Here is a 25610-nt window from a genome sequence, read left to right on the forward strand (position 1 = left end):
CGAATAAAGTCCGGGTAAGGACGATCTCATCTGGACAAATGACTTTTTTTCACGACTTGAACTCAGCTCGCGATTGACTCAGGAGTCGGAAAGCAAGCTTACTGCCGATGAAACGGACCGTTTTTATGGCTGCGCCTTGCATAGAGGACGTTATAGGGGACGGTAGACCCTTTCCGCAAATCCGCTTAAAATTTTTATGATGGAACGCAGATATTAGAATGAGTGCACTTAGGTCTGGAAACGGCTGGACTCATGAGCAAACCTAACATTTTACGGGAACATCTGGTCACTTAGTGCTTGAAACATAAATGTATAAAATGTCACAACTGCACGAAGCTCATAAATACCGAGGAATATGTTGAAGCCGGGAAAAAAAAGAGTACGCTAAGCCAAAATCTGTCGGTAAGATTTGCTTTTATCCGTATGAAGAGAGGAGCACGAGAAATTCCCAAAAAATCGCCACTCAAACTGCGGTAATGACGATGAATGCATATCCCGAATTTTTAGGGTGACAACAGTCAAAAAAGCGGGAAAGTCACGAGAAAATATTGGGTCTATTCTGCCGTGCTAAGGGAGACCGCGTATGAACCTTCGTGCGTTAAATTTCTGATGGTAAAATACGAATTTTCGGGGAAACTCGTGAAAATTTCGCGTCCAATTTTTCAAGGAATTTTCTTCGCAAAGTGATATAAAGTATCAGAGAATATAGGCAGAAATATTCATTATTGCCTCTAAAATTAATGTTTTAAGAGGAGAAATTGAGCAGCCCTCGGATGTTCATACGGCGTTTTTCCCTAGCACGGCAGTATTATTTTCTCCTTTTTCTATTGCAACCACCCGCTTCCACCGACAGGATCGGCCCATTTTTCCTCTGTCTTTTATGTCCATCACTTTGTCTACCAATTTCAATAATCAGACCGCTGGTCCTCAAGTTTAAGCCAGCTTGAGTCAAATCGACCGCGCAATTCTGTCAGAAAACGACGATGGGAGGGGGGGGGGTTCCCTCGGTTTTTTTTGTTTGGCAACCGAGATTGAAGGTACATATTTGTATCCGCGAACACATCTCGAAACGTCCTTATTTTAAACCCCCCAACTTAATGCTGCACGTAGGGGCGGGAGAAGGGAGGGGGGGGGGCGTTGAGGGTGAGATTAGCGCAATACCGGAGCTGACTCGGCATGACTATAGTCTCTCGCTCAAGTGGGTAAATAAAAGTCTTGACTCGCTCCTTTTAGTGACATTTCATTAAGGGTTACAATCCTCGGAGCAACGCGGACCGAATCCCTCGATTTTTAAACCTCGTGGGCTTTTGAGAGCTTGCCAACCTTTGATTCCGTGACGCGCGATTTTATCTTACCGAAGATCGCGGGGCTCTCGGAATGAAATCCGATTTCCCCAAGTGCCAGAAAAATTTCGATTTTTTTTTTTTTTAAAGTTCTGGGGGAAAATTCCGAGGTAGGATTCAGTTCCGAAGATCGTCAAATTTGATCCAAGAATCATCAAATTTGATAAAGAAAAATCTGTCAAACTGACGAGAAACCCCCTTAAATTCCGGAAAAATTCCGAAACACGCTCGTATTCTGTTCCAAAGATCGTCAAATTTGATAAAGAAAAATCGGTCAAACTGACAAAAAAACCCCTTTAATTCCGGACAAATTCCGAAAAAAATCTGAAAATTCCGAAATACGCCTGGATTCAGTTCCAAAGATCGTCAAATTTGATCCAGAAATCATCAAATTTGATGAAGAAATTCGGTCAAACTGACGAAAAAACCCTTAAATTCCGGGAATTTCGAAGATTCCGGGAAAAGTTGCGAATCACAGCATTTGAAAATTCAATTTGGAAATGGCAGCACTGCCATTTTCTCGAAATTTTCCCGGGAATTTCATCTTCTAAATTCTGTGGCAACCCTGTATAACGTGAAATGTTTCAATTGTTACATTTGAATATGAATGTAGGAGTAGTAACCGTTCTGTATGCATCGCTTCCGGGCGGAGATACTCGCAGTATTCCTCGAAACGTGCATTATAGTGCGATTTAATTCGCATCTCGCGAATACGGCACGCGAAATCAACTCGACTGGCGTTCCCCTTCGGAGTTGGGGTCCGGTAATCTCGCCCGATGGTCCGTAAAACGGCGAATATTGACTCCAGACGGCCCCCGCGTCGACGTTTGATGTGCCCAAGTCGATCAGTCGATTCCCGACTCGGGGAAACTTTTTCCGTCTCTGAGGGATCCTTTGTACGTCATTCCAATGAAGTTCGAATCGAGTTAGAGTTGGGTTATTTTTCCTCTAACTTACATCCGAACGCAACGCACCCGTCACGGCGCGACGCTTTGGAAAAAGGCCTCGTGTCAGAAAACAGTCGAAAATAGATCCCTCTATACCTCTGTTCTCAGTAGTAATAGTAGTGTAGGTGGAAATTGGATCATTCCTCATCCCTTAGATGGACACAGTTAGGTTAACTGGGAAAATTCAAGGAACTTGTGACACAAAGGCCTGCACGAATATGGATAGCAGGGTTGCCACAGTCAGGGAATACCGGGAAATGCCAGGGAATTTTAAAAAGTCAGGGAAAACCTGGAAGTGTCAGGGAAAATGTTTTAATTTACCTTAATTAGCTTGCTATAATGGATTTGACGTCTAGAAAAATAAATTTATCGTGGAAACTTTTTTGAATTATGTATTTTTGGCCGTATAGCATATCCTCAAGTGTCAGGAAATTTTACTCAAATGTGTCAGGGAAATCAGGGAAATGTCAGGGAATTTCATTTTTTAAATTTTGTGGCAACCCTAAGATAGACAAATCCTATACTTCTCGCTAGTTGACTATACTGGATTTTGTCAAATTAAATTTATGACAGGATGTGACTGATCCGAAAATAGTACTGATTTTTCGAGGCCACTCCGGTAGTACTGAGAAAGTATGGAAATTCCGCAAGAAAGTCCGGAATTTTTCGTTTCATGTCACGCGTGCTTTTTGAGACACCCTGAAAAGTATGCAATCCCTTGGGCATTGATTCTCCGTGCAGTGTTTGCCCGCTGGATCCCGATTGTGCTACTAGTTGATCTTCAGACTCCCAATGAGCTTCGAGCTTCGTGGCTACGTCATTTTTGTCGTAATTCCCACATTGCTGTCAAAATTTTGGAATTTGTCAATTTTCGTCACATAAAGCCAGTGAATGGGCATTTATCCGTTGAGGAGGTCCTAAATTTTCTAGGGGAGCACTGAAAAAGTATCGCAAAAGTGTTGATAATTTTCCAGCAATTTCAGTCGGCAATCTGATGTTAATGAATTGAAACAGACGACCTCATTTGGACTGCATTTTGCAATTTGGAACTATAAATTCTGTCTCCTCTGGAAAAACACTTATGTGCAAAGGGAAACTAATGGCACATACGTTGTTTTTAAACCGGGCTAGAATTTATAGTTCCAAATTGCAAAATGTAGTTCATTTAGTACGCAGTATCGATTAGTTATAATGGATTCAAATGGGGGGCAACATGTGAAACTTGCAAAAATCGCTAGTATCAACTTTGCCTGTCTCCGGGCCTTGCATCGGATCTGAAGACCATTCCTTCTCCCGGGGGGGGGGGGGGGGGGATAAAGGAATGACAATAGTCCACTATCCCCTCGATCTTAACCAACTGCACATCTCCGACTTGTTCAATGATCGGGATGACAATGATGGAGCGAGATCCCTGTCTACAAAATCGGTTGACAGGCATGTCTGGGAACCCCCTTTCATTATTTTGACGCCTCTCGATACGCTAACTCCCCCGTCCCCTCTCTTTTCGCCCACCTCGCGTTTATTAATTCCTCTCTCTCAACGGTTCTCCCCCTATTCAGCCTTCAAGATTTCCGTGTTTGGAAAATGCTTGTTCGGCAGATTTTTCCCTCGATAAAACCTTGAGTATTTCAGTAAATAAAGTCTATTTCTTTCAGCACGGAGTCCTTCCGTTTTTCCATTTTTTGTGCTGGAAGGAAAAAAAAAAAGGCGTACTTGTGCTCTTACCGAGAGGAAGTTGTTTGTTGTCGCTTGTCCCTGAACGCTGCTTTCCTCCCCCCCCCTCCCCCCACTCTTGCAAAGCCCCAGTTCGTCATCGTTTTTAGTTCGTTGATATTATCGCCATCCTTCGCCGAACTAAGTCATTTTTTTCCGCATTAATATTTCAATATTTTCGATTTGAGTCGAATGATTGCGTCTGAAAATCGTACCAGTCATTTTTTCCGTAGATACGAAATCGCGCCTGTCATCTTGAAAGGTCCACCCCGCTCAATACATGTTTTTTTAATCTATTAATTGGTTTATTTCCACCCTTATAAAACTAACTTTTTTAAAAAATAATCAACTCCAATCGGATGGTTATCGTTTTAATCGGAAATGTTGTCGACTCGGTAATTTGCAATGTTGCCACACGTGTAAAAATCCGTGAAACCAAGTATGTCCCAAAAAAGCTCATAAAACAAAATCCTGGTCTCTGATCGACCCGCCAAAAAGTTCCGATGTCACAAGACCTAAAAACAAAAGAGCAAGACCTAGGGCACCAGGCGCCATGCCTACAGGGTAGGGTGTCCGAAAAAAGTCAGGCAATTATCTCTATAATGGGCCAGAAATCAGGAATTAAGGCCCAACAAAGTAAAACTGAACATTTTTTCTTTAAAACTTGCGTACGAAGCTCCGGTCAACAGATTGTTCCACGAGGAATGCGAGGCAAGTGCCTGTGTGTCCACTACAAAATTCTCGAATATCCTCGGAAATCCTAGATATACAGGGTTACCACGGTCGGGGAATGCCGGGAAAACCGGGAAATGTCAGGAAATGTTGATAAGTCAGGGAAAACCTGATAATGTTAGGCAAAATGACGAAAATGTCAAGGATCAAACGTCAAATCACCTTCATTTGCTTTCTCGAGTGGGTTTGACGTTTCGAACAACACATTTCGCCCGAAAACTATTCCTAACTATGTATTTCTAACAATCTGGCATATCGACGGTGTAAGTCGGCAATCACATAACTCGATTTGCGACGTCGCAAACTTCCTATCATACTTTATTTTTATAAAGGAAAACTTCTCAACGGCTATTCTTTAAAACTGCAGTGATTTTTCTTCTCCATGCGAAGAAAATTCTGCAAAAACTTCAAGGAATCATGTCAATTTGTTCTCCTCTAAAAAAATAACATAGAGGCGGAGATTTTCAGACACCGCAAACGAGTTATGTGATTGCCGACTTACACCGTCGATATGTCTAATTGTCAGAGAATTTCACCAAAATGTGTCAGGGAAACATCAGGAATTTAATTTTCCAATTTCTGCGGCAACCCTGGATTTAGTTACTTCAATCAGAACTTCTTGAATAGTCATTCTATTCTGCCATGAGCCCGCGTCAATTTTGCTGCCTCCAAATTTTCAGTTTAAAAACGCCATCGATCTCGTGCCAAAATCTAAGAATTCAATCCGACTGATGGCGAGATTGAAGCCGTCCTTTGAACGGTATCATCTCGCCTCTCTTTTTTTCTGGATCGGCGATGCCGCGCGAGGAGACGCGACAATCGCCAGCTCAAGTGGAGCGTCCTTTCCGCCCGGTGACGTGTTCAAGTGCTCGTCAAGCGTTCGTCTTCGATCCACGCGCTGAAAGCCGGGAGCTCGTCGCTCCTCCAAGCTCGATTTCCATATGAGCCGCGGAAAGCGTTAGGTTGTATGGAAAACAGGACTCACGTGGAAAGCTATGTACGCGCTTCTGTCAGAGTAGTGACTGTGTGAGGAGGAGCCTTTCATACACGCCGAGACGAGGAACATACCTAGTTACACTCCTGCTCTTCCACTGCTGCCGATTGAAACACCTCGCACAGGCAAAATACGAATAAATTTTTTAAAAAATCCAAGGAAAGGACTGCGTGTAGCGGGATGCCATGAGGAATAAAGGAGACAAGAGAGGACAAGGAAGAGGGAGGAAAAAATGGAGAAATCTAAAAAATCTTGGTCAAAAAGCCCTAAATGGGAAATTTTGCCTTTTATGGTCTGTGAAATAGTTGACTCGCATACCCGTGAAAGAATGACGAGGCCGTGAGAAAACGTGGGAAGATCTGGAAATTTTAAGTACTCGGAAAAGTCAAAGTATTTCTCGATGGAACCTTGAGTTTTCTTCTTCTGCCCGAAATATTGTTTCTTTTCTGTTTCCAGAAATTTCGAGCTGAAAATTTCCTCGTGAAAAGAGTTTTTTTTTTTTTTTTTTTTTTTTTTTTTTTTTTTTGAAAAATAGTGCCCAAAAAGGAATAAAATTAGAATGTAAAAAAGAATAGAAAAGTCAGAGGATTACATGTTCAAAACTCCCCAAAGGAAGAATCAGGAAATCGTGGAAAACCAAGAGACCTTGTTATCCTGTCCTTGAAAGTCCTTGGAAAACTTCTCATGAGTCCTTGAAAAGTTGTTCTAAAGTCCTAGCAAGCCCTCGATTTTTCTAATTGAACATATCCATGGTGCACTAAAATGAATCAAATCAAAATTAAGTATGAAGGGCACATCCTATGTCTACGGTTTTCCTCTTGACGTAATTCATCTCCCCAGAATGGGTTCGACGTTTCAAACAACAAATTTTGCCTGAAATCTATCCTCTCTAATGGTGTCTTGTTAACCATCTGGCATATCTTAAAGTTGTCAGGAAATCTTACCAAAATGTGTCAGGGAAATCGGGGAAATTCCAGGGAATTGTATCTCCTAAATTCTGTGGCAATCCTGTAACAGGGTTGCCGGCGGTCTGGAAAACCGGGGAAGTCAGGAAACTTGAGGCGACCGGGCAGAGTTAGGGAATAATGTGATATGATAAAAATATGTATGTTCTTGTGTTATTTTTGAAACACAAACTTAACCTAACCTAATAACTACAGCACACAATTTGTAAGTTTATAAGGATACAACTTCTTTTACAAGTAGTATAAATAAATAATAATAGATATCTATAATAATAAGTACTAATGTCAAACACAAGAATATTAACCCCTCCTCTCCATTAAAAAAATATATTTCATCGGAGGAAATTAGGCAACGTCGAAATGTTGATACGTCGTTTTTGTTTAGAACGGCGGAGGGCCGTTGAGGCGGCCGCAGTCGACCGTTCCTTCATTCCTGTTGATAACGACTTGAAAATATGTCGGCTGCAGATCTCGCCGGGAATTATTTATGTCCCGCCATCCGAGCCGTTTTTCTTATTATCATTGCTCCCCGTTAGTTTTCCTCCGTTTAGCTTCTTTTCTTGCTAGTCCCCCCCCCCCCCCCCCCCCTCCGAGCCTCGCTTCCTATTTTCCCGCCAAAGTTTTTCACATTATCTTCCCCGCTCTCTTTTTTCTCCTCCGTTAGCCTCTGATTTTTCCTGTCTTTTCGGGGCGAATAAGTTCTCGAAAAGTTGGGCAAATTTTCTCAGCCGTGAAAATTCAGGAAATTTCATTGTAGTTCCTTGATTTCTCACCTCACGATTTTATTTTTCCGCGCACCCTTTTGCAAGATGGCGACGGTTGGGCTGGGAACCTGGAGGGAATTTTTTGCAACAACGTGAAGAGACAAGTGGATTGCATTTTGCAAAAAGGAACCACTAGCATTGCAATGTTGCTAAGATTGTGCGACTTCTTTTGTCTTGGAGGAAAAACCCGATTATCCCTCAATAGTTTCTATTTTACTCGCTGAAAACTGTATATTTAAGACAAAAATTACCATCTAAATTTCATAGTTTTTCACAATTTCCGCAATTTTATTGCAAAGGATGAAGTTGCACAATCTTAGCATCATTGCAATGCTAGTGGTTCCTTTTTGCAAAATGCAATCCAAGTGAATGTCACATTTTGCCATTTGGAGAGAATACCGTTTTGAGCCCAAGGTTTAACTTTTCAAACATAGTCAAAGGATTCATATTTTCTACGGAAATCGGAAAATTTTGCCAGAATCATGGAAGGATTTATTTATTATTTTTTTCATCACAGAGAGGTCAAGGAGAACACAGCGAATTTGATATTTTTAAACTCAGTGGCTTGTGTGTCTCAAAAGCTGCAGTATTTTTGTCAGTTACTTTTTAACATTACATGTTCAATAAATTTATTTTTTATAAAAATGAGGGAGTCGTGTGAAAACCCTCTCGCTGCGATTGTCTACTCTGCATACGGCCCACTCTACAAAATTATTTCATCTGTAAAGAAAACCTTTGAAAGCTTTTCGAATTTGGTTTTAACTTTCGTATGAACTTTCTCTGGACACTCAAGATCACGGTTGTCTTTTTTTTCAATTTCTTATCGGAACAAACTGACAATCGTCTGTTTTAAGCCGATGATTCAACCCGTCCACCCTGAGGTCGTAGGCGGGTGCGAATAAAGTCCGGGTAAGGACGATCTCATCTGGACAAATGACTTTTTTTCACGACTTGAACTCAGCTCGCGATTGACTCAGGAGTCGGAAAGCAAGCTTACTGCCGATGAAACGGACCGTTTTTATGGCTGCGCCTTGCATAGAGGACGTTATAGGGGACGGTAGACCCTTTCCGCAAATCCGCTTAAAATTTTTATGATGGAACGCAGATATTAGAATGAGTGCACTTAGGTCTGGAAACGGCTGGACTCATGAGCAAACCTAACATTTTACGGGAACATCTGGTCACTTAGTGCTTGAAACATAAATGTATAAAATGTCACAACTGCACGAAGCTCATAAATACCGAGGAATATGTTGAAGCCGGGAAAAAAAAGAGTACGCTAAGCCAAAATCTGTCGGTAAGATTTGCTTTTATCCGTATGAAGAGAGGAGCACGAGAAATTCCCAAAAAATCGCCACTCAAACTGCGGTAATGACGATGAATGCATATCCCGAATTTTTAGGGTGACAGCAGTCAAAAAAAGCGGGAAAGTCACGGGAAAATTTTGGGTCTTTTCTGCCGTGCTAAAGGAGACCGCCGTATGAACCTTCGTGCGTTAAATTTCTGATGGTAAAATACGAATTTTCGGGGAAACTCGTGAAAATTTCGCGTCCAATTTTTCAAGGAATTTTCTTCGCAAAGTGATATAAAGTATCAGAGAATATAGGCAGAAATATTCATTATTGCCTCTAAAATGAATGTTTTAAGAGGAGAAATTGAGCAGCTCTTGGATGTTCATACGGAGTTTTTCCTTATCACGGCAGTATTATTCTCTCCTTTTTCTATTGCAACCACCCGCTTCCACCGATAGGACCGGCCCATTTTTCCTCTGTCTTTTATGTCCATCACTTTGTCTAATAAAAATAATCAGACCGCTGGTCTTCAAATTTAAGGCAGCTTGAGTCAAATCGACCGCGCAATTCCGTCAGAAAACGACGATGGGAGGGGGGGGGGGATCCCCCGGTTTTTTTTGTTTGGCAACCGAGATTGAAGGTACATATTTGTATCCGCGAACACATCTCGAAACGTCCTTATTTTAAACCCCCCAACTTAATGCTGCACGTAGGGGCGGGAGAAGGGAGAGGGGGGCGTTGAGGGTGAGATTAGCGCAATACCAGAGCTGACTCGGCATGACTATAGTCTCTCGCTCAAGTGGGTAAATAAAAGTCTTGACTCGCTCCTTTTAGTGACATTTCATTAAGGGTTACAATCCTCGGAGCAACGCGGACCGAATCCCTCGATTTTTAAACCTCGTGGGCTTTTGAGAGCTTGCCAACCTTTGATTCCGTGACGCGCGATTTTATCTTACCGAAGATCGCGGGGCTCTCGGAATGAAACCCGATTTCCCCAAGTGCCAGAAAAATTTCGATTTTTTTTTTTTCAAAGTTCTGGGGGGAAATTCCGAGGTAGGATTCAGTTCCGAAGATCGTCGAATTTGATCCAAGAATCATCAAATTTGATAAAGAAAAATGTGTCAAACTGACGAGAAACCCCCTAAATTCCGGAAAAATTCCGAAACACGCTCGTATTCTGTTCCAAAGATCGTCAAATTTGATAAAGAAAAATCGGTCGAACTGACAAAAAAAACCCTTTAATTCCGGACAAATTCCGAAAAAATCTGAAAATTCCGAAATACGCCTGGATTCAGTTCCAAAGATCGCCAAATTTGATCCAGAAATCATCAAATTTGATGAAGAAATTCGGTCAATTTGACGAAAAAACCCTGAAATTCCGGAAATTTCGAAGATTCCGGGAAAAGTTCCGAATCACAGCATTTGCATACAGCATACAGCATTTGAAAATGCAATTTGGAAATGGCAGCACTGCCATTTTCTCAACTCTTTCCCGGGAATTTCATCTTCTAAATTCTGTGGCAACCCTGTACAATGTGAAATGTTTCAATTGTAACATTTGAATATGAATGTAGGAGTAGTAACCGTTCTGTATGCATCGCTTCCGGGCGGAGATACTCGCAGTATTCCTCGAAACGTGCATTATAGTGCGATTTAATTCGCATCTCGCTTAATTATATCTCGCGAATACGGCACGCGAAATCAACTCGACTGGCGTTCCCCTTCGGAGTTGGGGTCCGGTAATCTCGCCCGATGGTCCGTAAAACGGCGAATATTGACTCCAGACGGCCCCCGCGTCGACGTTTGATGTGCCCAAGTCGAACAGTCGATTCCCGACTCGGGGAAACTTTTTTCCGTCTCTGAGGGATCCTTTGTACGTCATTCCAATGAAGTTCGAATCGAGTTAGAGTTGGGTTATTTTTCCTCTAACTTACATCCGAACGCAACGCACCCGTCACGGCGCGACGCTTTGGAAAAAGGCCTCGTGTCAGAAAACAGTCGAAAATAGATCCCTCTATACCTCTGTTCTCAGTAGTAATAGTAGTGTAGGTGGAAATTGGATCATTCCTCATCTCTTAGATGGACACAGTTAGGTTAACTGGGAAAATTCAAGGAACTTGTGACACAAAGGCCTGCACGAATATGGATAGCAGGGTTGCCACAGTCAGGGAATACCGGGAAATGCCAGGGAATTTTAAAAAGTCAGGGAAAACCTGGAAGTGTCAGGGAAAATTTTTTAATTTACCTTTATTAGTTTGCTATAATGGATTTGACGTCTAGAAAAATAAATTTATCGTGGAAACTTTTTTGAATTATGTATTTTTGGCCGTATAGCATATCCTCAAGTGTCAGGAAATTTTACTCAAATGTGTCAGGGAAATCAGGGAAATGTCAGGGAATTTCATTTTTTAAATTTTGTGGCAACCCTAAGATAGACAAATCCTATACTTCTCGCTAGTTGACTATACTGGATTTTGTCAAATTAAATTTATGACAGGATGTGACTGATCCGAAAATAGTACTGATTTTTCGAGGCCACTCCGGTAGTACTGAGAAAGTATGGAAATTCCGCAAGAAAGTCCGGAATTTTTCGTTTCGTGTCACGCGTGCTTTTTGAGACACCCTGAAAAGTATGCAATCCCTTGGGCATTGATTCTCCGTGCAGTGTTTGCCCGCTGGATCCCGATTGTGCTACTAGTTGATCTTCAGACTCCCAATGAGCTTCGAGCTTCGTGGCTACGTCATTTTTGTCGTAATTCCCACATTGCTGTCAAAATTTTGGAATTTGTCAATTTTCGTCACATAAAGCCAGTGAATGGGCATTTATCCGTTGAGGAGGTCCTAAATTTTCTAGGGGAGCACTGAAAAAGTATCGCAAAAGTGTTGATAATTTTCCAGCAATTTCAGTCGGCAATCTGATGTTAATGAATTGAAACAGACGACCTCATTTGGACTGCATTTTGCAATTTGGAACTATAAATTCTGTCTCCTCTGGAAAAACACTTATGTGCAAAGGGAAACTAATGGCACATACGTTGTTTTTAAACCGGGCTAGAATTTATAGTTCCAAATTGCAAAATGTAGTTCATTTAGTACGCAGTATCGATTAGTTATAATGGATTCAAATGGGGGGCAACATGTGAAACTTGCAAAAATCGCTAGTATCAACTTTGCCTGTCTCCGGGCCTTGCATCGGATCTGAAGACCATTCCTTCTCCCGGGGGGGGGGGGGGGGGGGATAAAGGAATGACAATAGTCCACTATCCCCTCGATCTTAACCAACTGCACATCTCCGACTTGTTCAATGATCGGGATGACAATGATGGAGCGAGATCCCTGTCTACAAAATCGGTTGACAGGCATGTCTGGGAACCCCCTTTCATTATTTTGACGCCTCTCAATACGCTAACTCCCCCGTCCCCTCTCTTTTCGCCCACCTCGCGTTTATTAATTCCTCTCTCTCAACGGCTCTTCCCCTATTCAGCCTTCAAGATTTCCGTGTTTGGAAAATGCTTGTTCGGCAGATTTTTCCCTCGATAAAACCTTGAGTATTTCAGTAAATAAAGTCTATTTCTTTCAGCGCGGAGTCCTTCCGTTTTTCCATTTTTTGTGCTGGAAGGAAAAAAAAAGGCGTACTTGTGCTCTTACCGAGAGGAAGTTGTTTGTTGTCGCTTGTCCCTGAACGCTGCTTTCCTCCCCCCCCCCCCCCCCCCCCACTCTTGCAAAGCCCCAGTTCGTCATCGTTTTTAGTTCGTTGATATTATCGCCATCCTTCGCCTAACTAAGTCATTTTTTCCGCATTAATATTTCAATATTTTCGATTTGAGTCGAATGATTGCGTCTGAAAATCGTACCAGTCATTTTTTCCGTAGATACGAAATCGCGCCTGTCATCTTGAAAGGATCCACCCCCGCCTCTAATACATGTTTTTTTAATCTATTAATTGGTTTATTTCCACCCTTATAAAACTAACTTTTTTAAAAAATAATCAACTCCAATCGGATGGTTATCGTTTTAATCGGAAATGTTGTCGACTCGGTAATTTGCAATGTTGCCACACGTGTAAAAATCCGTGAAACCAAGTATGTCCCAAAAAAGCTCATAAAACAAAATCCTTGTCTCTGATCGACCCGCCAAAAAGTTCCGATGTCACAAGACCTAAAAACAAAAGAGCAAGACCTAGGGCACCAGGCGCCATGTATACAGGGTAGGGTGTCCGAAAAAAGTCAGATAATTATCTCTATAATGGGCCAGAGATCAGGAATTAAGGAGGCCCAAAAAAGTAAAACTGAACATTTTTTCTTTAAAACTTGCGTACGAAGCTCCGGTCAACAGATTGTTCCACGAGGAATGCGAGGCAAGTGCCTGTGTGTCCACTATAAAATTCTCGAATATCCTCGGAAATCCTAGATATACAGGGTTACCACAGTCGGGGAATGCCGGGAAAACCGGGAAATGTCAGGAAATGTTGATAAGTCAGGGAAAACCTGATAATGTTAGGCAAAATGACGAAAATGTCAAGGATCAAACGTCAAATCACCTTCATTTGCTTTCTCGAGTGGGTTTGACGTTTCGAACAACACATTTCGCCCGAAAACTATTCCTAACTATGTCTTTTTAACAATCCGGCATTTGTCTAATTGTCAAGGAATTTCACCAAAATGTATCAGGGAAATCAGGGAATTTAATTTTTACAATTTCTGTGGCAACCCTGGATATAGTTACTTCAATCAGAACTTCTTAAATTTGGACTACATTTTGCAATTAGGAACTATAAATTCTGGCTCATTGTCAGTATAAAAACAACGTATGAACCATTAGTTCCCTTATGCACGTAAGTGTTTTTTTGGATGGGCCAGAAATTATAGTTCCTAATTGCAAAATGTACTCCATTTAGTCATTATATTCTGCCATGAGCCCGCGTCAATTTTGCTGCCTCCAAATCTTCAGTTTAAAAACGCCATCGATTTCGTGCCAAAATCTAAGATTTTAATCCGACTGATGGCGAGATTGAAGCCGTCCTTTGAACGGTATCATCTCGCCTCTCTTTTTTTCTGGATCGGCGATGCCGCGCGAGGAGACGCGACAATCGCCAGCTCAAGTGGAGCGTCCTTTCCGCCCGGTGACGTGTTCAAGTGCTCGTCAAGCGTTCGTCTTCGATCCACGCGCTGAAAGCCGGGAGCTTGTCGCTCCTCTAAGCTCGATTTCCATATGAGCCGCGGAAAGCGTTAGGTTGTATGGAAAACAGGACTCACGTGGAAAGCCATGTACGCGCTTCTGTCAGAGTAGTGACTATGTGAGGAGGAGCCTTTCATACACGCCGAGACGAGGAACATACCTAGTTACACTCCTGCTCTTCCCACTGCTGCCGATTGAAACACCTCGCACAGGCAAAATACGAATAAATTTTTTAAAAAATCCAAGGAAAGGACTGCGTGTAGCGGGATGCCATGAGGAATAAAGGAGACAAGAGAGGACAAGGAAGAGGGAGGAAAAAATGGAGAAATCTAAAAAATCTTGGTCAAAAAGCCCTAAATGGGAAATTTTGCCTTTTATGGTCTGTGAAATAGTTGACTCGCATACCCGTGAAAGAATGACGAGGCCGTGAGAAAACGTGGAAGATCTGGAAATTTTTAAGTACTCGGAAAAGTCAAAGTATTTCTCGATGGAACCTTGAGTTTTCTTCTTCTGCCCGAAATATTGTTTCTTTTCTGTTTCCAGAAATTTCGAGCTGAAAATTTCCTCGTGAAAAGAGTTTTTTTTTTTTTTTTTTTTTTTGAAAAATAGTGCCCAAAAAGAAATAAAATTAGAATGTAAAAAAGAATAGAAAAGTCAGAGGATTACATGTTCAAAACTCCCCAAAGGAAGAATCAGGAAATCGTGAAAACCAAGAGACCTTGTTATCCTGTCCTTGAAAGTCCTTGGAAAACTTCTCATGAGTCCTTGAAAAGTTGTTCTAAAGTCCTAGCAAGCCCTCGATTTTTCTAATTGAACATATCCATGGTGCACTAAAATGAATCAAATCAAAATTAAGTATGAAGGGCACATCCTATGTCTACGGTTTTCCTCTTGACGTAATTCATCTCCGCATAGTTCTATCCAGCAAAAATACGTCCAACAGTCGGAACTTTTTCAAAAGTCGATTATCGAAAATTAAAGGACCGTTCACAAAGTACATAACGTAAATTTTTCCGAAACGTTCGACCCGCCCTCCCCTCTTCAAACGCTTTAGCGACGTAGGTCCCCTCCTGTAACACGTGAAAACGAAATGGCGTAAGCCCTATCCTCGACCCTCCCTCCCCCTAGAGCATTACGTCTGACGTTATGACGTCTTACGTTATGGACGTCTCCTGAAACTCCGCAAATTTAGCCATGAACCTCCTTTAACTCACAGCTAGAGTCCCTTTATACTGAGAGTCAAGACAACACCCCTCAAGGAGTCACAAACGGGAATAAAGATTACACAAATTGAACGTTTTTCGTAATCTTTGATCGGCTCATTCTTAAATTCCTTTCTCCGTTCCTTCTCTCATTCCGTTTGTTCCTTGTCGAACCCGAAATTCTCGGTCCATTCCAGATTATAATCTTTGCAATCGGTGAAAATGTAATCTTTATTCCCGTTTGTGACACTGTGAAGGCCTAAAATCCGGTTAACCAATCAGAATAGAGTCCCTTTATACTGAGAGTCAAGACAATTTGAATCCATTTCTGATTGATTCCCGTATTTTAGGCCTCCACAGTGTCACAAACGGGAATAAAGATTACATTTTCACCAATTGCAAAGATTATAATCTGGAATGGACCAGGGAATTACGGGTTCGGCAAGGAACAAACGGAATGAGAGGAGGAACGGAGAAAGGCATTTGAGAATGGGCCGATCAAAGATTACGAAAAACGTTCAATTTCTGTAATCTTTATTCCCGTTTGTGACATCCATGAGCCGAAATTGTCTTGACTCTCAGTATAAAGGGACTCTATTTAACTCACAGCCACCCTGGTGGTTTTTTACTCGACGACGAAACGGAGCGGCATCCCTGCGGGACGGGGTAGCGGCAAAACGCTGCGGCTTCTGGCGCCACGGTGGCTCCCTCGACGGCGGGATCCAAAACCCGCGGAATATAGGATAAGGGGCCGGAAGCATCGGGGGGGGGGGGGGGGGTGAAACCCACTCGACGGGCTCCGCGGACTCGACCGTGCTTTGTCTCTCGCCATTGATTTTGATCTCCTTATAAGGTTGATGACGTCGCCGTTTTTTTTCCCTCCTTTTCGAGGACCCCTCTCGATTCCTCGCGCCCACCGCAGCGCCTCTGGTTCCTCTCACGTGGCTGTCGCGGCGTGGTCGCGGAAGTGGTCCCCCCCCCCCCCCCCCCTGCGGGGCGATTATTGAAACTGATAGACAAAGCGATAGACAAAGATGACATAGGGGGTATAAAGCAATTCTATTGGTTGAAATGGGTGGTTCTTATCGACTAAGGGGGAAAATGATAGACTAACTGTCGGGTTTCTCGTGGGTTGCCGTTACTTAGTCGATTACCTACCTCCTTTGTCCATTGCAACAACCCGTTTCCACCAATAGGATCCCTCCAAATCCCTTTTGTCGTCTTTGTCTATCGCTTTATCTATCAGTTTCAATAATCGGTCCGCTGCAGGGTGGCAAAATTTCATGAAAAATAAAATCTTGAAATTTCACGTGAAATATTTCATGAAATTTCAGAAATTTATGAAAGATATTGAAAAATACGAGTTCCTTTTATGTTTCGAAGGTTGTAAAAATCTTAATTTTCTTCTGTTTTTGGGTGTTTGAGTGCGGGTTGCATACTTCGGCCCCTGAAAAATATGAAATATTCTACAGCCTCGTGAAATTTCATGAAATATTTCACTGAAATTTCCAATCTTTCATTTCTTTCTTACGTTTCATGCCACCCTGCCCCCCTGTGTGCCCCCTGTCTCTCATTCGGTCGTTGCGTTACCGACATTGTCCCTCAGGGATGCGGATTTTGACAGAAAAATCGATTTGGATTTGAAAAATCGATTACAGCCCAATGGAATCGGATTCGATAGTGGTTTGATGTATGTGGTTCAAAACAGCAGATCATAACCTCAAACCAAAATTTTAGGATATTTGTCAGAAAAACTGAAAATTATAAATTTCGCAGCAATTTCAAGTGGCTTCTCCCCCCCCCCTCCACCGGTGCCCCCTATCTTTCTTTCTTTCTTTCGATCGTTTACTTTCCCGACATTGTCCCTTAGGGATGCGGATTTTGAGAGAAAAATCTATTACAGCCCAAAGGATCGGATTCGATAGTGGTTCGATGTCTCGTTTGGTTCAAAACAATGGATCATAACCTCAAACCAAAATTTTAGGATATTTAGTCAGAAAAGCTGAAAATGAGAAATTTCGTAGGAATTTCACTATTCTTGACCAATTAGTACTCACACGAATCGAAAATATATCACCAAAAACCCGTTCCGTCAGATTGCTCAATTGATTTTTGATGCTATGTTTATGTTTTGAACCAAACGATATCGATACAATCCCACCCGTTTGATGTATCGAATACGATCGGTCGATTTCCGTGCAACAATCGATTTTTCCAAGTATGAGGACCCTTCAATTTTGAACTTTTTCTAAATGATGGACTGAAATTTATTGCAAACATGAATCAAGAATTTTCGCGAAAATGTTTCATTGCTATATCTAAGAATGCTTTAAAGAGCTAATTTTGCAATAGTTGATAATGTTTCTCTGATGGAGGATATAGTATAAATATAGATTTCAAAGTAAGAAAATGCACCGCCTGCTTATGAACACATGCTTTCTAGCAGATGAGATCAGATTAGATGATTTTTTTTTTATCATTTTGTCATATTTCCTTCAGAAATTGTTCAATTTAAGAAGCAAGGGTATTCCGGTGTCCAGTTCACTCAGTAATTTCCACTCGAATACGAAATTCATCAAACTTCAGACACCTGCAAAATCTCAATTTACTCAAAAGTTTTTCATGAGCATTTCATAATTTGCTCTCTCTTTACTGTGTTCTCCGAAGAAAGTTCAAATCCTATTTTATTCATGTATGAAAATAAAAAAGACAAAGATCCTTTATGCCCCTCGGAGAAATTCACAAAATACCAGCAATACCAACCTTGAAACTTCAGTTTTCAATCACATTTTGTCCCGATCTTCAATTCAAGCTTTAACTAGAGAAACTTCGTCGCGAATAAAAAGGAATTTTTTTTTACGGTTCCTCAGAATTTATAGGAGAAAGTAATCGTGTGCCCTTCCAATCCCGCGTGCTTTATTTCTAAAGGTTTCCTATCAGCGTCGCTACCATAAGAGGAGTCGCCCGAAGAACGACTCTGAAAAAAAATTTACTGGCTACAAGACATACCGTCCGTTCCGGGCTTAGAAGCCGGAAGTTCTGGGTGCTAGAGCCGTAGCCTCGACTACTCAGGCTGCTACGCCCGGAACTTTCGGCCTCTGAGCCCGGAACGAACGATATGTCTATGTATGCCGTAAAAAATCGAGTTTTAAGGTGTTGGTCGTTAGCACCCTGATAATCGATCCACTTCCGTAGCTTTAAATGTGAGATCCAGTGGCGTGGAGTGAATTGCGATGTATCGATCGTTATGCCATTTAAACCTACGGTAAATAATCGATTATTAAGGTGTTCGCTGCGAACACCCTGTCTATCGATCCTTTTCCATAGGTTTAAATGGCATAACAATCGATGTATCGCAATTCACGCCACGCCACTGGTGAGATCAATCTATTCTTCGCAACCACCCAACGACTCCTCGCTGAAACGTCGAGAATGAGGCACCAGAAATGCCAGTCCGGAAAAATGACAGGAAAACAAAGTTACATGGATTCTTTCGAACGAACAAATCGTGGCTACACTCACCAAAGGACGTATCCCAATTTCGACGTGAGCTCTGTTTTACGCCTGAATCCCTGCTTTCTGGAGCTCATGCGGAAATCGAGATAAGCCCCTACGGCAGAGGAGCAACAAAATACGACTCGCCTCTTTTTATCGTAAGCATTTCCGCATGATCGGCTTTACTGACAGCGAATCACCTTTCGATGTGTTGCGATCGAGTTATCACGGGCTAAAGTCGACTGTCGGTTTTCATTGCACGATCTGTAAGTTCGGTGCCCGTGATGTACCTGATTGGGGAGGGGGGGGGGGGGACTTTGTAAGCAAATTCCCCAGATTTCAACACGATCGGTAGCTGAAATTGGACAGGGAAAAGAGCGTTTGACAGTTCATAGGGAAGGACATGACAAAATACCTTTTCCACTGTTAGAATAGTGATAGGATGGGATTTTCCCTCTCTCTCTCCCTCTCTCTTTTTCTCCTATTTATTGATTTTTTACGGGTGCTTCTCGCTGTTTAAAAATCACGTCGGATGACGTCATTCACCGCGGTATTGCGAGTCGCGATTTCTCTCACCATGGCACCTGTAATCCAATATGCGAAACGAAAAGATCAAGACGATTATGCTTAAATTCTGTTTTCATTTAAAAATAGACATTTAATGAACAGGTGCAAAAATTAAATATGGTCGCTTTGTTAGTGTCTAGGTTATGCTTATATTTTGGCTGTTATTGTTCGGTTTAAAACATGAATGAACAAGAAAATCCATGTTTATTGAACGGTTAGCAAGATAGACGAAATAAAAACACAATAAGGAAATAGAGCACGGGAAAGGAGGCGCGTTGATGAAGGCGCTGAGATACAGCTATTCGTGCCTGATGGATGTCCGTGATGCGTTTTTCAAAATTGAAGGCGCGATGGAGCGAGGTGCGAGCTCGCAATGTTCCGCTCCATGCTGCCAATGCTGTGTCACTCAGATTCGGGAGAATAGTTAAAAAAGGAAGTCCGATAACGTCTTTCCTGTTTTTGGCTGGGTTGCTTCCGCAGCCCTTGAAGCGCCACTACAAATAAGACAAACGAAAATAGACACAATTGGAAATGGAATAAAGAAAGGATGCGCGCTCATGACGGCGCAGGGATACATCTATTCGTGCGTGATGGGTGTTGCGTTTTCAAAATTGAAGGCGCTACGGCGCGAAGCGTAAGCTCACAATGCTCCGCTCTATAGGTAGTGACAATAGAGAATATTTTTTTCGCAAAAACTCGATAGCGCTTCAAAAAGAAGTCGATATTGGATCAGCTGTTCGTGTTCCCCTTCGATCAACTCCACTTTGCATAGCTCGATTTCAGTTTTCTAAAATTTATTCTGTGCATCTTACTCTCGTGTAAACAGTCACTAAGTTTTCGTCTTAAATTTTTGATTCGTTCATCGTGAAATTTTCCATTTGTGACGGCCACTCCATGCTCTCTGTAGCCCATGCGTAACAGCTTCCCACCGAATGGCCACGATTTGAAATCCTCCTATTTTGCAGGTTATTTTGTTCTAATTACAAATCCTTTTACAATATTAAAATCTCAACTACAGTGGTTGGGAAAGGGTCGCGTTTCCCTAACTTCTGCAGATGCAAGACGTTTCACAACTTTAGTTTTTGACCAATACATTTATTTCCGGTTGAATAATCGGTGTGCCCAAGTTTCGTTCCTTTGGAATTGAGATTCTGCAGGTTTCATGCCGTGTGAACTCGTAAAAACTTAATGGCACAACGAAAAGGTTCCATCTTTGCAATCTTGATTCTGCAATAAGACTGATTCTTATTTTTAAAGGGTATGGCTTGGTAATGGCTCTCAGTTATTACGTAAATTCCTCGAGCTATTCTAAACTAGATTATGCTTCAAAATAATGGCGAACAGTTGGGAAACTAACAAATGCTTGAGTTTTCAAGTTTTGGGTTCTCTAATACATAAGCGTTGGAGTAACTTAGCTATTAACATGACTTTCATTAAGAGTATTACAGTAAGTTTTAACACTAAAAGTATTACCTACAGTCAGTTTTAACACTAAGAGTATTACCCATAGTCAGTTTTATCTATTAGACAATTTTTCTTGTAGACACTTAGCAATTTTAGGAAGAGTTCTTTCTTTTTCACTTTAATTAATTGCGATTTTTGGAAAGCTCACGTGGTTTTCTTTTTTTTTTGGGTTTAGCACGAGTTTTACAACTGAATTCACTGAAACCCATTATATGCCTATTCAACTTCATAAAGTATTCTGTGTATTTTACTAGCTGAGTTCTTCGAGTTTCATAGAATGATCATTCTAGTTGTTCAAGTGGATTATGGTAGGAAATCCAGCTTCAAAATCAGGCTCCATAATTCATTTGAATACATGACATTTAAAATTATTAAAATTGCGAATTGAGTGTTTAAAAACACGAAGTCTCAATCTGCCTTCTAAAAAGTCGATAAAACAATTTGATTTTCGTCCAGAACCCCTCGTTTGAGATTGAAAATCCCAAAGAGTGTATGAAAGCCGTTAACTGCAAGCGTGCGATCAATCCTGTTTGTTTTTCTCTCGCTCTTATTTTTATGATTCGTTAGTGCTTTGCAAGTCGAAGACTACAAAAAAAGTATTCGAAGAATTCGTATAATCAATTGAGGAAGGAGGGAATGGAAAAGTGAAAATACTCAAATTATAGGCATGATTTCTGAGGGAAATTGCATCGTTCGCACAATTCCGGAAAATTTAGCACTCTCTATCTATTTACTTAATCCCAAAAGTTTTCGGCACCTGAATTTCCTTTCCTCGTTTAAAACTTCAGTTAATCTGCCCATCAACTCAAGGTTTAGCGTTTGACAATCAGCTGCATACGGCACCTATCTACCACCGCACCGTTCGTTTTGTCTCAAATTAATTTTCAATTTTGTGAGGTTGCCACAGTGCCCACAGTGCATCCCCCTTAAAACTCATGTAAATCCATACTTTCTCACGGCTGAATTTTAATCACCACTAAAGCTTCTGCGAATATCGTTCAGTCAATTCACAACTTGCCACTAATCTTGTCAAGGGAATTGTGTCAAAGATTTTGCTTCTTTAACTGTTTCCTACAAGGTTTTGTCCGTAATGGAGTAATTCACACGTAAATTTTTTATCGCTTCATGTGGAAGTGCTTGAAGAGCTGATTTCGAAGTATTTTTATAGTTTTTTTCTGATATGGGAAATAGTATAAAAACAGATTTAAAAGTGAGAAAATGCATGCAGTCTTGTAGGAGCTATGCGCTTCACGCCGACCGCTGCTGACTGCACTGTGTTTGACGCAATGCGTGAAGTATTCATGCAGTCTTGTAGGCGCTATGCGTTTGACGCCGCCCGCTGCTGACCGCAGCGACCGCACTGTGTTTGACGCGATGCGTGAAGTATTCATGCAGTCTTGTAGGCGCCAATATTTCTTACATGCCGACAGCCGCTCCGAGGGTTTCTCCTTTTCATCTCAAGTTCTCGTCATCATTGCTCTCTGCGCCACGCCGTTCCAGGTTTGGTTTCTCTCATAGTCTTAACTGGACTAATTAAATGTGCTGTCTATTATATCACAGAAAGACGACAAAATTAGAGATATAATCTCAGGAAATGAGAAATTTGGTCACCTTTTCTCGTTTGTCATACTTTTTCTGAATTCGATTTTTCTTTATAGCTACATTTAAAAAAATTGCAAAATTTGCCGCCCCCTAAATTTGCCGCCATAGGCCGCGGCCCATGTGGCCACCCCCTAAATCCGGCCCTGTAGCAGACTAGATCATTTTGTCATATCTTCTCCAATAATTGTTCAATTCATGAACCAAGGGCATCCTCGTGTTCAGTTCACTCAGCAGTTTTCACCTAGACACGAAATTCACCAAACTTCAGACACCTGCTAATTCTCTCCGTGCATTATTCACTATTCTACGTTTACTATTCCAAATACACCAATGAACTTAAATGTAAACTTAAACGTAGTAAAAAGTTATGTAACTACTTATAGTATTTAATTAGTGAAGTAATAATTATCCTACTCTCACAAGTCACATATGTTTTTTCCCTGATACAAATGTAGTTTTTGAAACAAATGCAAGTTCAATTTCACTCTTCTATCCAGATGAGTCCGCCCTTTGAATCGTTGAAACTTGATGTTGAGTACTTTGTAGGTCTATGGTTACCGTCCCGACACAGTAGTACGTAAAATTAAAGTACTGCTGTGACAGGACAATATCACAGCCGTACGGTATCTGAAGATGAATCCTTAGTTCCTTTTCCGTCCTGTCGGTTTGTCCTCAAAGTTGGATGGTTGCGCAAAGATTTGCGCTCATTGTATTGTTTCACACGTATCAATCTGAAATTTAAAAAGAGAAAAAATTAGTTCTCATTCAAAGAATTGCATTATATTTGCCTTGATGTTTATACAATTCGTCTGAAGAGCAGGCTAGAAGATTTGGTTTTAGACACAATAATTATTGTATTTTACGGCGGATACTCAGGCGCAAATTTATAATTCAAATTGTATCTTGTCTCTTAGCAGCTACGTTTTTTTTCCTAAAAACCTATGTAGATGTAAACTTGTTATTCTTAAAAAAACAACCTATGTAGAAAATTCATTTTTTTTAGGCTGTCTTTACTCTTATATTTATATTAAGTATGTCTGATATGCATCTCCGATTAATGTAATTTAAACTTGTAGTCTTTTCTAATACCCACGGTGTGACCCTTTCCTCCGGTTTTGCCAATCCTTTCAAATCATTCTTGAAAGTGTGCAATATTGTTTTTCCTCCATTTAAGAATCGATAATTGGTCAGGCAGCCTGTCGTGACAGATTGCGATTGTGTCAGATACTTTTAAGCGCACTCAACTGCATGTTGCCGCCTGGAAAATAATGTTTCCAAATGATACCACTATCCAAGCTCTTGTGGGCCCGTTTTGCCTATTTCATTGAATGAAGGCGAATGTCTAAAATGATCTTTTTGATGTAGGCATAGTCCGTCAAGGAAATTTTTAAAATAATTTAGATCGATTTTCTATGTTTAAAGTTCTCCTTTCTTCATCAGAGACTTCCTTTATCTTGATTGTAAGTGTGGTTTTATATCCTCGCCATCAACATTGATTCATGTAATAGTTTAGAAGAAGTTCCTCAAAACTCACCGCAACTCTTTTAAAAAATGTGTCGTCTATGCTCCAGGAACCGTCCGAGCTCTAAAAAACGGCGGTTGTGTATGAGCAGCAAACTATCAACCTGCAACAAAAAAAGAAGAAAAAAAATGTACATTATTAAGTGTTTTTCACCCATAACATGTCTCTTTGTAAAAATGCACAAATGTTCATGTACACACGCTTACTCCAAGGAAATTGACCGCGTTTAGCAGAAAGGAACTAAGCCACATCAGCTATTGCCAAATCTAACTGGGCAATTTAATGTTTTATCAGAGAACATTTGTGCGGATTCCTTTGAAAATTTCAAGGAATATGCTTCGTACTATGCAGAAAATTTGCTGAAATTTGCATAAAAATCCGCGTAACTGTCTTTATGTAAAAAATTTGACTGCCCAGTTAATTTCGGCCATAGCTGACGTGGCTCGGTTCGTTTCCCCTGAAATGTAAAAAAACCAATCGAAAATCGGTTTTTTTTTCTGAAATTAAACTTATAAAAGCATGTGGCGTTTGGGTGTCGCAGAACGCCAGAGTGCGTTGTAGAGCGACTTTATACATATACAATTATAATGCAGTATCCTAATAGATTGTTTGATTTGTTTGATTGCAGAGTGGGTATGGAGACCCTCGCCCCGCTAGAACACCACGACATGGCCGCGGCAATGCACGGGATGATGCAGATGAACGGCCTCACGCTGGGCATCGGGATGGACCCGCGGGTCCTCCACCTGAACAACGCCGTCAGCGCTATCTCCACGGCTCAGCCCACGCAGATCGTCAAAGTGAACGGGATCAGCTCGCATAGAGACTCGGTGCAGGCGCAATCCCAGTCCCAGCCCTCGGCCCAGACACAGCAGCAACCCCCGTCGCAGATGGCTACCTCGCAAGGGCTCCAAGTCCAGCTCAACGGCACCGGCTCGACGCAGAGTCAGATGCCCGGCAGCAATCAAGGGCTCGTTTCCGTCAACGGCGGAGGCTCCTCGTCCGGCAGGTCCACCCCCAACAGCAACGACCCCGCCTCCGCTAAGCTCTTCGTCGGCGGACTCAGCTGGCTCACGACCTCGGACAAACTCCGGCAGTATTTCGGCATGTTCGGCACCGTCACCGATGTTCTCATCATGAAGGATCCTGTAACCCAGGTTTGTTCCCTCCCAGTCGCGCTTGCAATTTTTCGTCAGGATTTTCTCATTTTTCATACTTCAATATTTTCTCATAATTCGACTTATATAAATCGGTAGGTATTCTATGAAGGGGATGCCCGGTGAAAGGGTGGCGATGGGAAGTTTTGGATGAGATGAGGGAGTACCAACTCCCTGATGACTTGTGGGAGGACCGAGTTTTGTGGCGGTTAGGCGTCGCAGAACGCCAGAGAGCGCTGTGAGAGCGACTCTTATGTATGTAGGTATTCTATGAAGGAAAGCAGTGAGATTCTCTGGAGTCCTCAGCCGTTCTTGATCAGACGAACGAAATGTTTTTTTGTACCTTGTGCAACACATCTAATAGTTGTCATTTGCACGATTTTAGCAACCGTGTAGTATGTGAAATGTAAAATAAGCAATGAGCAATGAATTAGGTGAATTCTCTGTTGAAAGGTTTTAACTTATGATATAATCCATAATTTGATTCCATCAATCAATTTGCCTTCTCTTTTTTCCTTTTAGGATTTAATCATTTTGAATACTTTGATATCGTCTCAAAATTTTACTTGCTCTAACTCATAATTCTATATCAAAAAGGCGTGAGATTTTCGAAAGTCATTGACAGAAGTTAACTGAGTCCTCGAAGAATCAAGTTTTCATTCATTGCACCTAT

At 41.5% G+C, this 25610-nt stretch overlaps 1 protein-coding gene and 1 long non-coding RNA gene across 3 annotated transcripts in view; one reads left to right on the forward strand and one right to left on the reverse strand.

Moving 5' to 3' along the window:
* Positions 1–25610, forward strand: part of LOC109032863 (uncharacterized) — a 45893-nt gene that overhangs the window by 14928 nt on the left and 5355 nt on the right. Inside the window, exons 1-2 of one of the 2 annotated variants that reach the window (XM_019045185.2) lie at positions 19410–20157; positions 24409–24937. In XM_019045185.2, coding sequence (XP_018900730.2) covers positions 24416–24937 — 522 coding nt within the window. In that variant the 5' untranslated portion in view covers positions 19410–20157; positions 24409–24415. Of the gene's footprint in view, positions 1–19409; positions 20158–24408; positions 24938–25610 lie in introns of those variants that run through there. The other variant, XM_072296636.1, reaches the window with a different exon arrangement.
* Positions 20165–25610, reverse strand: part of LOC109032864 (uncharacterized) — a 33262-nt gene continuing 27816 nt past the window's right edge. Inside the window, exons 3-4 of the long non-coding RNA XR_002008965.2 lie at positions 23793–23883; positions 20165–22989 (exon numbers count right to left, since the gene is read on the reverse strand). This is a non-coding gene — a long non-coding RNA (uncharacterized lncRNA). The remainder of the gene's footprint in view (positions 22990–23792; positions 23884–25610) is intronic.

Source organism: Bemisia tabaci, chromosome 2 (assembly GCF_918797505.1).
Source record: "Bemisia tabaci chromosome 2, PGI_BMITA_v3".
Lineage (NCBI taxonomy): Eukaryota > Metazoa > Arthropoda > Insecta > Hemiptera > Aleyrodidae > Bemisia > Bemisia tabaci.